Source organism: Parasteatoda tepidariorum, chromosome 10 (assembly GCF_982258835.1).
Source record: "Parasteatoda tepidariorum strain Cologne lab strain chromosome 10, Ptep-v5.0, whole genome shotgun sequence".
NCBI classification, from domain to species: domain Eukaryota; kingdom Metazoa; phylum Arthropoda; class Arachnida; order Araneae; family Theridiidae; genus Parasteatoda; species Parasteatoda tepidariorum.
Window position 1 is genome coordinate 58,100,709 of NC_141764.1, and position 18,214 is coordinate 58,118,922.

Sequence of the window (18,214 nt, forward strand, 5' to 3'; positions counted from 1 at the left end):
TTTTGAATTATTTTTCTGGTTTCGATTGACGTGCATATTTTTTAGTTCGAAATAAGAATTTCATAGACAAATAAAAATGTCATTGAAAGAAAAATTACTATTAAGAAAAACAGTTGGTTATATGTAGTCGATAATATCGTATAACCTTCATTTTGTGTTAAATTCTGCCATTTTTAAGTATAAAACAAAGGAAAAAGAGAAAAAAATTGAAAAAAAAGAAGAAAAAAAAGAAAAAGAAATGATATTTTTAAGGCTTAAATAGATCTTAAAATAAGGCAAAATTTTCGTTTATTTTAATGCTGCATTAATTGATAGTTTAAAATCATCTTATTTTAAATTTACTTTACAATTTTTATTAATATTAAAAATGTTTTAGATTCTAAAATACAGTTTTGAAAAAATAAACAAGTTTTCTCTTCTTATTTATATCTATTTCTTTTTTAAAATTACTCGATAATTTATAGTTAATTTCTGGTAAAATGCTTCTGTTTCAATTATTTGTCTCAATACTTCACAACATTGAGGTTGACAGAAAAAAAGCTTCGGTTTCTTTTACCTTGCCTATTTTTAGAAGGAATTTATCAGGTAAGAATTAATTTTGAACTTATTGTAGTTATGATAATAATATAAAATACATATATGATAATAATATAAAATACATATATGATAATAATATAAAATACATATATGATAATAATATAAAATACATATATGATAATAATATAAAATACATATATGATAATAATATAAAATACATCACAATCAAAATTGTTTATCCACGGCAATCTCTTCTTTCGTGAGAAACTTTGTTGAGTTTGTCTTTGTCATTGAAAGATTTAATTTCGTTAGATATTAATTTGGCGATATTTTTAAGAACCACTTATTTATAAACAAAACTATCTCTATTTGTTTCACAGTCTTAGAGGAATTTAGCGCTGAAGCTTGATTTACACTTATTCCCATTGCATTTGATAGATAACTTATTCTCACTTGCAACAATGATAAAGGGGAAGCAATTAGGCGAGGATTAGGTAAGCGAGCTGGGCTGGCATGAGGCAATGTTTTTGTACCACTTCAATTATCATTGTTTGGGTACATATAGTATTCAGGGTATACATTGCAATCAGTGTTTTAAATTATTGAAAAAATGATAGTAACTTCACTGTAAAAAATTACACACAAAACACAAAATTTAGAAATATTTCTTTAATGTTAGGAATAGTACAATTTGTTTTATAAATACAAAGCAAAAAAAAAATACTGTAAGCAATCAAAAGAGTTCCATAAACCACTAGCATAATTAAAATTAAAAAAAAAATTTAAGCGGATTTTTAGCTTATAAATTGTAAATATGCATAATTCTTTTAAACTAAACTTAATATTTATTTATTTTCAGGTAAGAAAAAAGTAATGGAAAAGTTCAACTGCAATACATTTTAAATATAAAACAACAATTTACCAAAAATTATGCTCTAAAATAGAATTTATTCAAAAAAGTATATATATGACACACAGTATTAAAAAAATAAAAATAATTTCAAAGAAACACAAATTAAACCGAAATAAGAAAAATATTTGATAAATTCAGGTACTTCTGCATTTACTGTACTAAAATTTTTATAATAGATTACATACTACACATTAAAATTGATACTTTCTTCCAAATCAAATTTGTTTCTATTTGGTTTAGTTTACACCAGATATTGAAAACGACACTATGTATCGGCTCCAACCTATAAATTAACAAGCTAATGAGGAAACAATATTACAATTTCAAAAGAGTGTTAAAGTAGTATAAAGGTGAGTAATTCCCAGATAGTACTAATATGAAAAAGGATTGTAAGAAGTAGAAATCCTATGAGGAATCCAAAACAGAGAGAGATTTTCGAACCTCCACTCGATTCATTCGAGTCTGAGTCTCCTTGAGCTTGACCAGTTTTAGGCTTGAATGGATCCTTTCTTTTTACAATACAAGAACCATTGCTAAAATTAATAAAAGAAGTAAGAAAAGTGTATCAATAAATAATATCGTTAACACAAGTGTCTTGAATTCTTGTGTTGTGATAATAAACTCTTACTATCATTTTATTTATAATCTATCAATCTATGTCATCAATCTATGTAATTTATTTATAATCTATCAATCTATGTCTATCAATCATTTTATTTATAATCTAAATAATCAAATGTCTTAAACTCATACTTACGGTGGTTTGAGTGATTTTAAGTTTTCAGTAAATTTCAATTCATAGAAAACTTTGATAATATCGAGGACACCTTTGGAAAATGGTTAAAATTGAAATCATCGTATTTTTCGAGGGCAACATCTAGACGATTATACTCGGTAAATACGTTGTTTAAAACTAATAAGATGTTGATATTAGAGGAGGGTTTGCAGAAGTAGAGTAGTTAAATGCGTTGTGTCGTGCATTCGGCTTCGTTAAAATTAAATTATAATTAAAGTTTATATGTTGCACAAGATAAATTTTAACGACTGCTAGCATAATATTTCTTTATAAATTAACAGGGCTTGTTGATAATATCGCGGACAACTTTGTAAAATGGTTGAAATTGAAATCATAGTATTTTTCGAGGGCAACATCTAGACGATTATATTTGGTAAATATGCTGTTTAAAACTAATAAGATGTTGATATTTGAGGAGGATTTGCAGAATTATAATAGTTAAATGCAGTTGTGTTGTGCAGTCGGCTTCGTTAAAATTAAATTATAATTAAAGTTTATATGTTGTACAAGAAAAATTTTAATGACTTCTAGTATAATAATTTTTTTTATAAATTAACAGGGTTTGTTGATAACAGCAGATGAGATGAATAAGATGTAATAACACAATCTGTTTAATCAATAATGTTTTATTCTCTCCTAACAGTCCTTCCCTTATAATTAGACACCAAAGGCTCTGCCTCGTGTTTTTCTTTTTCTATTTCTGATTTTTCAGTTGAGCTCTTTTTCAACCTTATTTATTCATATCTTTATGTGTCTTTGACATTTTCGTCAATCTTAGTCATGATCATTGAAGATCTCTTTATACATCGGCTGCCATCTACTCTTTCCCTGCGTACAACCATTGATATCTTTTCGATTTGCAAAGTTTTATTTTTTTCAAATAAAATTTTTAAATTTTGTGGCTAAATTTCTTACGAGAGTTACTAACAATATTTAAATAGTCATAATCAGGAATATGAAAGATATGGATCAAGAATATCAAGAATATGGATATCAAGAATATGGATAAAAGAAAGATAGCTTAAAGTCATCACATGCAAATGGAATTTATAAACAAACTTCTGTATTAAATATGAAGGATCTTTTTAAATTAATAAGGTATTTTATTTTTTCTACTTTAACGTACAGAGATTTATGTAAAGGCAATTTATTTATTCTACTAATTAATATTTTTGATTATTTTTTACTTCTATTGAACCTAGTTACCAAATTTCTAATTTAGGTGCATGCCACTATAATAGGTAACAGTTATGATAGGTAGCAGATATTACTTAAAAAAAATTATTCTGGAAATGTAATAAAAAAATTATTCACTAAATGTGCACTGAAGAAAAAAAATATTTTAATACCTTTTTACAAGTTTAAATAAATATTTAAAAAATTTTCAACAACTAAACGTAAAACACTAGAAAAAGCTGCTTCTAACAGCTGCTTAGAGTATTTAGTACATGTACAAAATTTGATAGAGAATTTTTGATTTCTTGAAAGTAATTTTGAAAAAAAGAAAACCCTTTTTATTGTACTTTTATCTAGCGGGTTGAATTAACTAATATCATTAAAATTCCGTTGAAAATACTTTCACATTAGGAGACAGTGGATGCTCAAAATAAAAAACAAAAAAAGTATTCTCAAAAAATCCAATATTTTGTTTTCGAGGAAATAAAAAAAATCCCACGCTACAAATTATGCAATGAACCGTTTCTAAGATCCATTATTTGCTAATAATTTAGAAGAATTTGAAGTTGTAAAGATCTATATTGGTCAATTTAGTTCAGCGGTTGCAAACTTTGAGATGTAGTGTTCAGTAAAACGATTGAGAATAGTCACTCATTATCTGTTCAAGCGATTTAAATCGTTACCTTAATCCACATGAATTATTTTAATTTTATGTTAATTATATATTTTTGATAAGAGTTACTGACATTAAAATAGACTTAGATTAATCTGTTTCATCGTAGTTTATTGACTTGGCAACAAAGTAGCAATGCTCTCCAATTTAGCTATCAGATTAGCAAATTATGATAAACAATCTGTTTTTGATAAAAAAAGTGCCTTATATATCCCCCTGTTTTCTTGAAATTATCTGTTAATGCCTATCTTATAAACAAATGCATAATGATGCTATTGCATATAGAAGGAATATTTTCCAAATGGCACGAGACAATGGAAATGACCCAGTCACAAGATAAGTTGTAACTTTGACATATGTAACCCTATTCTTGTTTATGGTATTTTTGATACTAAGTATTAAGTAATTAGTTGCAATTGTTGACAACTAATTGCACGAACTTGTATAATTTTTATTTCAAAACAATTTGCTGATTCAAAGATAGTTTTGTTCTCAACTGATGGATTTAAGCTAGTTTTTAAATATTAAAAAAAAATTTTTTTTTTGAATATTAAATTAAAAATATTAAATTATACAAGGGATGATATAGAAATGCATGGGTAGTTACATTTTTCTTAGAAAATCAGAAGCATTTATTCTTTATTCAATTTGAAGAACCATTATTCTTAAAAACTCTCAAAATTAGTCACAAATTTCAACAATAAATGGAACTACAAAATGAGTTCAAAATTATGAGTATCATGTTCAAAATAACTTCCATTTAAATGATGGTCAAAGGACTTAGTACGAAGTCAATATTTAAGTTTGAATAGTGCGAATGCAGAAAAAAACTACCCAATTTTATTGTCTTCCAGACATCTGTTGACGAATTTCGTAACTAATTCTTAAAATTGGGGATAATAAAACCTAGTTTATTAGGCAGAATACATGAAGTCGTAGTTCTATCTGTTTTACTGCATTTTTGTATGAAGTTATACTTACTAGCATTGCGCATCTTCATCAGCAACGCCACATTTCGTGCCATCGGGGAAAGCAAGAAGTAAATCCCCCATTACTTTTAAATCTCGAGTTGCAGTCTTGCAAACATCATGCTTTATACAACACACCAGACATTCATCTTTTCCAGTGCATAAGCAAGGCTTTAGACTATCTGTGGCGCACGGAATGCTTCCACATTCTAATCCCTTGCAATGATGTGATTTTGACTGAGAACTATTCGCAACACAAATGCACTCTGATGAGTTACCAAGACACATTTCTTCACTGCAATGATGTGCTCTATCCACACATTTTGTCTGTAAGGTAAAAGAAGGTGGTAAGGATCTGTATTGATATACATAATAACATAATATATATATATATATATATATATATATATATATATATATATATATTTATGGATTCAATTTCCTGTAAACACTGTTGTGTTATTTCTTGAAAAACTAAAAAGTAAAAATTTTTGTTTAATTTTATTCACTGCTACATCATGCAAATGCAGTTATCATTTAAATCAAGTTATTTATCTCGACCAAAGTTGCTCTATTCGAACATTTGGAACATAATTAATAAAACTAGTAAGCAAATTGTTCTTTGTTTTCTGTTGTGTATGAGTTATTATTTTTTTAACAGATCTTAAATTCTTTCTTATCACTGATTTCAAATATGCTATCTGTTTCTCTTTCCTCTCTTTTTAAATGACATTTTTAGATTTTCTGTCGTTTTGTTATAAAGGTAATATATAACAGGGGGTCATATAAATAATGTTGCAAAACTCTAGGGGAGTTAGGGCACATCGCCAGGATAAAAATTAAATAGGAACCAATGCCCGGAAATATCATACGCCACCAGGGGTGCTTTCCTTATTTATGAGCTGTTTCTTCGTGGGCTTTTGACTGTATTTCCGGTAATGCCTTCCTATGAAATTTTAATCGTGATAGGTCCTAACTTCCCCCGAAGTTTGTCACAACAATTAAGAGATCCTTCATTATATGTAAAGTTTTTAAACTTGAGCATAACAATAGTAGACTAAAAATGCATTAAAAAAACGCAACTTTGCAAAAAACGAAAACCGATTGCAGATTTGAAATCCCCGCCCCAAAATCAGACAAGATCAAGTATTTGTTTAAACGCAACAAAAAATTTGCTCCCCAGTTTAATCTAACTTATTTATTTATTTAGATCAAATTTCCTTCACATTCACTAAGTATAAAATCTCAATAAAACATCCTAATTTTAGACTTTTTAAACTGAACTTCAAAAGAAATGAAGTTAAGCTGTAGGCTAAGCGCAAGTTGGAATAGGATTAGTAAACATTTAAAAATATGCTTACTAAAATGTTCAATTACACCGATGGATAAAATTAAGAGATGGAAGACATTTTCCCAAATATCTCAAAAAGTACTGAATATAAATTAATGAAATTTGGTATGGATATATAGTTCATTCACCAGAGTTGGCACTTGACTCCACCTCCTCGGACGCAGAGTTCACTTCAGAGCGGCAGTAAAAAGAGAAACATCTCCGCTTTTGAAATTGAGCCAACCCTTAATGCGCGCCAAACACATAAGGGAATTTTTTCCAGTTACTTACTTCGCTTTATCATCTGCTATTATACTTTTCGTTTCTCTAGATAGTTAAATATATTTTAAATTAAAAAACTATTGTTTTCCCAGCAAAATGTCTCAAAAAGGACAAACTATTCACTCAAAAGAGTAACCATAAATAGAGCGAAATATCATCAAATTTATGAAATATTTAATGTTAAAAAAATGCAGATGAAGTTTGCGAAATAAATATTTTTGCCATACAATAGTCAAATAGCAACCTTGTTCAGGCTTGCTCACAATCTTCTCCCGAAAATAACGAAATAGTATCGTCGCATACCACGTGATTAAGGTCGAGCCAAGTGCCAACTCCTGGTGAACGAGCTATAGCTTATTACATGGCAATAAAGTATGCAAAACAAAAATGAAAGCGCCATTCACTGGCAAGACCTATTGCCAATAAATCCAAAGTCTGAACTTAAGGATAAAATATGACAATAAAAGTGAGTCTTGTACAGTGTGTGTTGCCTCTAGTATGGTGCATGGTCACCCCTGACAGACAGACAGCATGCACAACGAGTATGCATGCTGTTAAGAAGGGAGTTAAGGAGGACTTGCGGAAGACCCTCCCATTCTTCCACCAGAGCAATTTTTAACTCCAGAATGGTTCTGGGGGGAGGTTGGCGCATCGCAATAGCTCTCCCAAGAGCAGCCCAAGCATGTTCAATAGGATTCAGGTCAGGGGATTTGGCTGGCTAATCCATTCGTTGAATTTCCTCACTCTCCAGATACTTATGAACCATGAGAGCCCTATGTGGTCGCTCATTGTGGTCCATAAAAATGAACTCAGGGCCAACAGCGCCCCTAAAAAGATGCACATAGGGGTCTAGTATCTCCTGCCTGTACCTCTGGGCATTCACGGAGCCATTGTCAAACACATGGAGCTCTGTGCGGGTATCTTGCATGTGAGAATGAATTTGCAAAAAAGCTTTCCATCTCTTAATTTTGTTCACCAGTGTAGTTTTTTTAAAGACTAATAAAAGGATTTTTGCCTTTTAATTGTAATATAATCTGCATTAAAGGGAATTAATAAAGATTTAAATAGGTAAAGATAAGAAATATACAGATAAGATGTAAGTTATAATAATGTATGCTATAAATAATAAATTATCCATAAATTAAAAAAAATGCTATTGCAGTTTATATAATTAAAATACAATCTTGATATAAGTAATATTAAAAGAATATATGAAGGTTTAAAACGGCAAAGATACGATTTAGATAAGTTAGAATGCTAGTTATAAATGTTACCCCATAATATGCAAATTTGCAATCATTACAACAAGCATCCTTTGTGGCGCATTCTGCTTCAGGGCGTAGCATACATTGCGTACTATTAGTATTATTAGAATGTTTTCCAATTTTGCTTTGAAATATAGGAGTGGGTGGCTCGCAGCATTTATCTATTTCTTCACAAAATCGTTTTGGTCCACAATCGCACTCTTCACCGTCTTCTCGGATTGCATTTCCACATGTAGAGTACTCAAACTTCTCGAAACATTCTAAAAATTTATGTTTAAGCTTAATTATGAAAATTATAAACATCAATAAACAAACAAAAAGTTTGGAATTTAAAGACATATAAATGCTTGATCCATTTCAAACTATTTCTTTTTGAATGATGAACTGCAAAATTTGAACGAAATGGATCGAATAGTTCTTGAAATATAATTTTAAAAATATCATTTTTTTGAATTTTATAAGTCCGAAATTATTCAATCGATATTTCTCAATTTTTGCATTTTGTCATTTAAAATTACATAGTTTAAAATGGTGTAGAAGTTTATGTATCTTGCAATTCAAAATTTTTTGACCCATGTTAAATAAAATAATAAAAAGTAAAAAAATTATTAAAATCATTTTTAACTTAGAATTATGTTTGGATAAACAAATTTTATATGTATAAAAAATGTTCTATTCGCTTTAAAACAACTCTTGTGAAAAACTATTGGAACAACTCATTTCACAGATTGCATTGCGGCTTCCCTCTCTTTTATTATGATGATCAAAAATCCAAATACGTTGAAAGACGGATTTTATTATTCAGACAAAGTATGTTTTCGTGTTTGTTTCTGTAACTTTATTAATATTTAACAATTATTAATCACGATATTTGAGATCACCCGTTTGAGCCTTTAATATTGGTAAGTAGTTTTTGTAACTTTTTGTAGTCATTTAAGGTGGTATCGTTTTGTTTTGTCCATTACACTTAATGTCATTTAGATAGTTTCGCTTTATCTCAGTAAGATAGTTTGTTTTTATTTTTATCTTTTGTAAAGGGTGATCAAATGAGCTTTTTTTTAACAACAGAACAGCTATGTTTTTTTTTGCTGATTGCGACAAAAATCGTAATTTTTGTTCTGTACTGTTTGGCAAATCATCAGGGAGAGACACGTCGTTGCAAATGGAATTAAACCCACTCTGGGAGAAGTCTCCCCTGCTCATTCATAGAACATTAGAAAAAGACCACTATGGAGTTACCAGTTAAATATTCCTAGGAAACAGCAGTCTTTTTCAACATGTCTTTTGAGTGGCCGCAACAAATCCCTTACCTTTCAACATGATAAGTGTTTCTTTTCTTTATGTTATTGATGCATAGCAGACCAGGTCTCCCCAACCACATTCCTAAATACTTAAATTTTATTGTTCTCGAGATTTTATGGGATTCTATATAATTTTTGAACTTTTTAGATATTTTGCACCGGGGCATTGCATCGAAAAGAATTCTTTCTCCCTAAGAAACTAAATAAAAATACATTACATTCATATCAAATTAATGTATCACACGTTGTAAAAAGTTTTATTTGACGAAATTTTTTTTAAAGGAAAGTAGAAATAAATGAACTCACTTTGGTCTGATAATTTCTTCTCCATTTCTCGTACATTGCAAGCTGAAAAGATGCCATATGAAAATGTAGGTTCAATACTTGAAGAGAGATAATAATTTTCGATTAACACCATTGGATTTGGAGGATAACCCGTTTGGCATATCTTATCACTATCAGTGGCTCCGAAAGCTCGAGTGATGGTTGTAACATATTGAGCTAAGTACAGTGCCATGGGCTCTGGTTTATTTAACGTTCCATGACTCACAATGATGGTATTTTTTATCTTGCTACAGGGTTCTCCATTTTCATGCGAACTTACAAAAAACTTTTTCGTATTTTCTTGTACCATATCCAAACCTACAAATACGAAACATGTTAACAACATTAATACGAAAATTTTGTTGACTCATACAATCAGTAATAATTATATGTTTCTGTTCCAAATTGAATTACTTGTTTAAAATGTTAGAAAGTATAATGTTTAAATCAACTAACACAACAAATCAACTAATTGGGATTATTTTCAATACAGATAATTAAAAAAAACATAGACTTTTGATCAACATCTGCTAATTCCATCTGTTGAACAGAAAGAGATTTAAATACCAACTGCATCCCGTTAAAATAAACATTAATTATAATTTTATTTGTTATCGTTTCTTGCAATTTTTTGAACTGCACGATTGACTGAAAATGTTTTTCTTTAATTTTGCTGGTTTTTCATTAAAAAAAATTTTGTTATCTTGTTTCAGAAGCGAATTCGGCTGCAATATGATCATTTCTCCACTCACTGATTCAAGTATTGGTAAAAACGAGTCATTCATGGAATTTCTTTCGGTTAATCGTCGACGTAATATTACGAATGATAAGGAATTGAAGTTACGAAATATATTGTGTTAAATTGCACTTGCCAATATACATTGATAGAATGACTCAACTAAGTCAAAATGGTCACAATTGAAAGAAAACATATGTAATGCTGTTACACCATTATTTGCAAAAAGAAAAAGAGCTCAAGCAAGGATAGGTTTGACGTTGAATATGCTACAGATACGAACATTAAAGACATTGCTTATACGAAAATGATTCAAAGGAACACAAGATTTAAGGCTAAGGAATGTAGGTAATGCAAAAGGGAGGAAAAGAGACTACACGAGGGCTAGAAAAAAGTTTTTTAGGAGAAAAATTATAAAGTTTGTTCTTGAGTTCTTGAATAGAATGAAAGCAGAGTACGACTATATCGCAACTGAGCTGTTGAAATGTCATGGACCAGTACTTATAAAGTTAATCTATAATCTTATTTCTGACATCTGGAATGCTGAAATACTTCTTTCAGATTGAAACACAAGCGTTATTTGCCCAATATACATAAAAGACAATACAATGTCTTGATCTAATCATAGAGTTATCAGAGGTAACGTATACCTTTATGACTTTAATTAATTTTTTTGCAGATGGTGACCAAATAATCATGAAAATTAAAGTGGAAAAACTGAATGTTATCATGTGATTTTTCGGCAAATAATAATGTACCGACAACCATGAAAAACTGCGACTTTATATTTAGATGTTTATGCATTGTTAGATTACTGCATATATTTGAAGGAAGAAAAAGACTTATTCGTTGATACATTATATGTACCAAAAGCCATGATATATCTTCTAACCATTTAAATACATCTTTAGTAACGAAATATATATTTTATTACAGTTTATTCACAAAGGTTGAAGTGATGAAAACTCGCCCCTTGACTGTACATAAAATATCACTTCTTTTCAAGTATCGGGGGCATCAAAATCTCTGAGTAATTGTTGGGTACCTGCAACTGGGGAAGAAGTGAAACGATTGTGTCTTGCCGTGTGATTTAAATGAGATTTAATTGGATAGCTGTAATTGAGGTCACAGTTGCTTGTCGAACTTAGCTTTTGAATTGACAAATGTGGTGATTCACATACGATGACGTCACTTGCAGGTATCCAATTCTGTTTTCAGATTAGTTACGACGTGGAATAGCGGATACATTTTATAAAAGTTGCAAGATCATGTTCAGCTCAAAACTTGACAAAAAAATGAAACAATCATTGTACGGAACGAATGTGTATATGTGTGATGGAAAGATTCTAAGTATAATAAATAAATAAAAATTGTATCTAAAGTTGTCCCCTTTATCAACATTAAAAAACCCCATTTAGTTTACTTTTCGGATATGACGAGTTAACCCTCATGTCTTTGTTTACTTATGTTTATTTTTTTTTCTATCTGTATTACTGTTATTTATATAGCCAATCTATTAATATATAGCCAGCAATTTATTATAAAATGTAATATACACAATTAATCTATAATCAGTAATGTAAAATAGGACAAAAGCAATCAACGAATCATTAAGTTTAGTATCGCAGCAAAGCGCTGTATACGTTAGGCCTAAAAGTATTGCAGCTTAGCTGCGTTTTAAAAATGTGTCGTTATTTTTAATATTAATAATTTTCTTTAAATATTTCTCCTTGGTGCTATTGTTAATATACGTACCTACGATAAGACAAGCAGGTTGTAAACTTGAGTGGAAGTAGGTATACTTTTCAATGAAATCATTTAAGGACATTTCCTCAGTTTCTTCTACAAGTTCTTTACTCGGTAAAATAATGGTGTCTATGTGAAAATTCATTTTGAAAGTCTTTGTTTTATTTCTAAAAGATATCTTTCTATAGAGAATATTCAGCATTTCTGTTTGGAGAAATATATCTTTAACTACATCGGTGGTGCTTTTCTCAAAAAACTCCATCAATGTTCGACTAACTACAATTTTAAGACCACAAGAAAGGTCATTAGGCCTGAATCTAGAACTGAAAGAAGATGATTTTAATGTAACAAAAAACTAATATACTGAAAACAAAAAAAAAAACTAAACTTTTGGTACCATAGCTTCCAAATTGTAGCCAGTCCTGAAATTTAATAATCTAAATTGATAAAAAAAATTTCGATTTTTCGGCAGTAAGTTTCTAGATCTGATTTAATAATTGAAATTGTCATCTCCACTAATTAATTAAAATAAACATGCTCATTAAATTAAATAAAGTTTTACGAAAAAACGCATTCAACTAAAATATTTAACATTAAAGTATGTAACAATAGGTAATCATATGAACTTAAGACAAATATTCTCTTTTATTGTGACTATCCATTTTAATAATGTAGTGACTTTGATTCGAAGTACAGTACACAAAAATAAATAAATAAATAAATAAATAAAATAAATAAGTAAATAAATAAATAAATAAATAAATAAATAAATAAATAAATAAATAAATAAATAAATAAATAAATGAATAAATGAATAAATGAATAAATGAATAAATAAATAAATACATAAACGCTATTAATCTAATGGTCTAATGGTCTTTTGATCTAATGGTCATATTTCCACGTACTAGGACTCAATATCTATGGTTCGAGTGTCTGACCATAAATATGCAAATTATTTTGTTACGAAATCAAACACAAAAGTATTTTCTCGGAATAAGCATACCTTTTTCTTCATCTGATTTAGATTTTTTTATATCAAAATAGTGGGGATAATTACCATTTGAAAAATATGGTCCCGATAGTTTAGGAAACGATATTTTTGACTCATTATCACTTAGACGCATAATTTTTATTAAACATATTTTTGTTACTTCTTTTCACTTGATTTATTATTTTGATAAATTTTGATATATTTCCCTATTTATATTAATTTAGGTCAAAATACGTGAAAAACACCACATTTAGCGTTTTAATAATTTATGGTTATGAAATACACCATGAAACACTGGTGTCTTTTTCTGCGTTAAGGGTAAAATTTTCCAAACACGGCTCACTTTCAAACATTAAGTTTTCAAATATGCACTTATTTAGATTAGAGAGAAACAGCTATTCATAATTGAAATTTCTATAATTTAAAAAAATCAATTACTGATGAAGTTTTGAATACGAATGAGAAAAAATCACTTTATTATTTTTTTTTTGGATTTTATATTTTTCAGTACAAATTAAATTCCGATAATCTGAGAGATTTTTTCAGAAACTATTACTGTACTTTATAACTAAAATACTAAAATACTTTTTGAGTATTTGGCTACTTCTCTCGAAACTAATGAAGTGAATTGCAAACAAAATTTTCAAAGTTACAAAGCGTGTTTATCCAAAGATAATTCAAAGAAAAAATTATTTTAAGCAACAATTTTTTTTTATAATTTAATTTATTGATAGTCGAAAATTTTTGAGTTGAAAGACATACAAATTCTAGCACCATTTTAATGTATATAATCTTAAATAATAACATTTAAATTTTGAACGGGATCGGTCTAATATATTGAGAAATGTTTTTTTACAAATAGGACTACTTAGAGAAGAAGAAAGGCGTAAAGTTTGAAATTAACTTTAAGGGTTTCAAAATTTTCCTCAATCATTGGATAATATTTCCCAGATTGCGGCTACCCCCACATTTTGATTGTCAAAAATCTAAATCCGTCAAAAAAAGGTATGCTTATTTAGAAAAAATATGCTTTTGTGTTTAGTTTTGTTACTTAAGATACCTTCTGCACTAATTGCACGGGGAAATAGAATCATTTCATTAAAAGTAGTGAATAGTTTTCGTTTCTTATGAACTCTATACATAGGCGTTATAAAAATTGGATATCGAAACAAACTAATAAACAAAAATATGGAAGCATAACTCGTATTACTATTTCTGCATTATATTATCCCGTAAAAATTCATCCTTAAGGGAAAAAAGTCTGAAATATCGCCAAAAGTTTAATTCATGAATGCAAGTTTAGTTGCAAGTTAGCAGTAGAATAAAATAAAAATGCAACAATAAACTAGTAGTTAGAAATTAATGGTAGCCTAACAACAATTTACTTGAAGACAATGGTTCACAAATATAGAAAGCACTTTCAATAAGTTAGATTTTTTATTCTTCTCTTTTCTGCATTGCGCCGATTAATGTGACTATATTCCTCCCCCCCCCCCCGATTCTCCGTTTCTCTTTTGCTTTGCCTTCTTCCCCTTAATAGCTAAAATAAACTCTTCCGATTTGTTTTACTCTCACTTTGTACTTTCAAACTTGTTAAGGGAAACCTATGCTTACTGCTCTATTTAGTTATATTTCATGTTTACAGATCATCAGGTACAACTTGGTGAAAGCAATCTGACTTTAAAAAAAAAAAGCTATTGAATGAAAACACAAATACATTTTTAGTGATGTGCTTATAGTGAAAAAGTATCCATTAGATTGCATAGAATCACTTACATGTGCTTTGTGCGCACTTTTTTATGCTTATTTATTTTCTTTAGAATTTTTAAAACCACTTAAACATTGCATATTTAATAAAAACGAGCATTTTTGTGTGTATTGGGTTGATAAATTTTTGATGTCCAGCTTCTCAAGTTTTATTAAACTGATTAACGCACCTAATTATAAGGAAATTCTTCTTCGCAAAGACTTTGACAAAATTATATTAGCATTCACAGAAGAATAAAGAAAAATATTTTGGAATTTCTTCAATAGTGATTTAAACATTTAAAAATTAACGCTAGATCTAAAGAGTTAGATCATAAGCACATAAAATACATTTAATAAGTCAGTCACTTCAAAATACAGTCAATTCGCTATAACTCGAAGTACGATAACTCGAATATTACTATAACTCGATTTTTTTATGAGGTCCCGACCCTTTTATCTTCAATTTCATGTTAATTATTCTCGATTACTCGAATTTTACTCCCTTTAACTCGATTTTTTTTGGATCTTTTAAAGCAAGAAAAAGACCTAGGAGTTGATATTTTGCCCCTTCCTTTGCAACACACACACAAATGTCTTTCGCACTCTTCATGGAGAAGCTAAAGCTATCCCTCTTGAAGTATATGAACAGTGGTTAAATGAAACGTTACCAAATTTACTTCAAGCATACAGTGAAAATGATGTTTTCAATATTGATGAAATGGGTTTATTTTTTAAATGTCTTCCAAATAAGGCAATGATGTTTAAGGATGAAAACTGCTCAGGGGGTAAAATGTGCAAGGAACGTTTGACTATCCTAGTTGGAGGAAATGAGTCTGGGACAGAGAAATTGCCCTTACTTGTTATCGGAAAATACCGAAATCCCCGATGTTTCAAGAATGTACAAAACGTATCCTTTGGATTACAAGTCTAACAAAAAGTTTTGGATGACATTTTATTTGAAGACTATGTAAGAAAACTGGATCGGAAATTCTTCGCTAAAAAAAGAAAAGTGATACCCTTAATGGATAAATGCACAGCGCATAGTGATCTACCTAATTTGAAAGCCGTAAACTTGCAGTTCCTCCCGCCAAACACAACAGCAAAGTTGCAGCCGATGGACCAGGGTATCTTAAAGTTCTTCAAACAGTCGTATCGTAAATGGCTTGTCAGAAAAATGATCTTAAATATTGTAAGCATTTAGAAGATTTGTAATTAATAAGCATTAATTAAATAATTCGACAATATTTTGAAAGTCCAAAACCGAAACTAACCGTAAGTCGAACTTCCGATATGTCGAAGTTTTTCGTCAGTCCTATCAGATTCGAGTTATCGCGAATTCACTGTATATGCTTATATACCGTTATCGTATCAAAACGAAAGTAATTCCAAATTTTACCTTTTAACAGAAAAATCACCAATTCCTGGTAGCACATCTGGATGATCATATCCATATTCTACGCCACCATCTGGTCTTAATATCTCTTCATGTAACAAAGCGTCTTCTTCGTGCTCTAACGTGGAAATCTTTGTTTGTGGTATTTCTCTTTTCTTAAAAAATGCCTTTCTATTGCCAAATGTAGCTTTATTTGACAGATTAGCAAGAGTAATTGCCTGCCATTTTATTTTACCGTCAATGGTTTCAGTTTCAGCTTGAGACAACATATCAGTAGCTGGAAATAAATCTCTGGTTATGTCTGAAACATTTCTTGACATATCACGTCTTTGCCAATCAATATCATATAAAATTCCTAAAAACCAAGGTTCGAATCGTTCAGATTGTAAGCAATCAATCTCCTTGCCACTACGGTCAATTCGACATCCCGGCGGTACAGCATCTTTAAACCGGTACGCAATGGTTACGCCATTTTTCTCATGCAGCGAATCGATACAGCATATGTGATCAGTCATTATATAACCTTGAAATCCTCCCGAAACTAAAAAATAACCTAATACAAATGAATTGTTAACATCTTTCACTTGACCATGGTATAAGGTATAGTCGTCAATGTCAGCTTGGTGGGAGAATTCCTTTCTACCACTAGATACAATTTTAATTCTTGTTTCATAATAAAGTGGAAAATAAACTTGTAATTGTACTGTATACCTTTTACGGCATGCCAAGAAGCTCAAAGTTGTGACATGTTTGAAAGCTTCAGATCTTGTGAAATCATCTTCTATGTGTTTAATAGTAGTGGCTTCATATGAAAGAAGATGCTGTTCAGTATCACTAAGAACACTGTTGACTAGACAAAGAGTGAAGTATATCACAAATATTATCTTGTCTAACATTTTATTTCATTTTAAACCTGTAAAGAGTTCATCACAAAGAAAGCATAAGAAAAACAACTAGTTACAAAATTGTTTTAAAAGTTTATATTTGCACTAAGAACATTCTACACTTAAACTTCGTTCAAGTAAGACATCGATGATAATAATGATTATGCTAGCCCAGGAAAATTTATATGTACCTAATGCTAACCAAACAATATTAAGGGAATTCCGTAGCAAGCAATCTAAGACATTTGACTTTGTTTATTTAGTGTTGAAAGGATATTAATCTAGATAAGCAGTTTGTATTACTGTTTGGTGACTAGAATAATGAAAATTAAAGAGCTATTTAGAGTTCAGACTATTTTCGTTGGCACAACCTTGGATGCTTCTGAGCTTGAAGCGTATTATATTCTTTCGAAACGGTAAATAACAATTGTTTTTAAGAATAGAATTATTTAGTAACCAAATTATTATGGAATCCTTAAATTTCCTGCAAGGGTTTTATGACAAAGGAGTCTATTATAGCAATTAAACTGTAATGGTAGTAGTATGTTATAATCCTTACAAATTTTCTAATCGCGAGCAAAATATTTTTGATTCGCTTAAACAGTCATCGAAATAGGCAGGATACAGGCTAAATATAAAATTGCACGGAGATAATAATTGTGGTAAATTTACCTAACTGTAAGGTAAGAACATTTCTGTTATATAAAAAAAGAAACAACTCTGTTTAATTAAAACAAAATATACAGAATTTAAACAATTCATTTGGTAATTTTTCCGCTCACATGGTAACAGTTTACAGGAAATTCTGGTTTTCAAAATTATACCTCTTATTACCCCTCACTGAAAATGAATAATAAATCTAACAGAATAAATGGCTCTTATGCTATGCTCTTAAGTATCATAATCCAAAATTTATCACATATTATCAAACTCTATTTTTTGCTTATTTTACCAAAATATTTACCGAATCACTTCGTTAAAAATTACTTAGTTTTTTGATGTTATCACAGAGGCAGAAACGCTGTAAATTTTACTATATTCTGTTAGCTTTGACCATACATTTTTTCTCAGTGTAACAGTTCTAACTTTCTCTTGACGAAGTATATATATATATATATATATATATATATATATATATATATATATA

At 29.5% G+C, this 18,214-nt stretch overlaps 1 protein-coding gene and 1 long non-coding RNA gene across 2 annotated transcripts in view; one reads left to right on the plus strand and one right to left on the minus strand.

Moving 5' to 3' along the window:
* The window catches only part of LOC139426123 (uncharacterized), a 52,398-nt gene extending 40,716 nt beyond the window's left edge, over window positions 1-11,682 (plus strand). The window contains exon 2 of the long non-coding RNA XR_011637371.2: window positions 10,279-11,682. This is a non-coding gene — a long non-coding RNA (uncharacterized LOC139426123). The remainder of the gene's footprint in view (window positions 1-10,278) is intronic.
* LOC107448159 (uncharacterized) lies at window positions 1,196-17,370 on the minus strand. Its single transcript, XM_016063271.4, has 6 exons — window positions 16,187-17,370; window positions 12,057-12,370; window positions 9,548-9,883; window positions 7,950-8,200; window positions 5,077-5,390; window positions 1,196-1,983 (listed from the first exon to the last, which is right to left on the minus strand). The coding sequence occupies exons 1-6, from the start codon at window positions 17,077-17,079 to the stop codon at window positions 1,785-1,787; spliced, it is 2,307 nt and encodes a 768-aa protein (XP_015918757.1). The 5' UTR covers window positions 17,080-17,370; the 3' UTR covers window positions 1,196-1,784.
* Window positions 17,371-18,214: the final 844 nt, after the last annotated feature.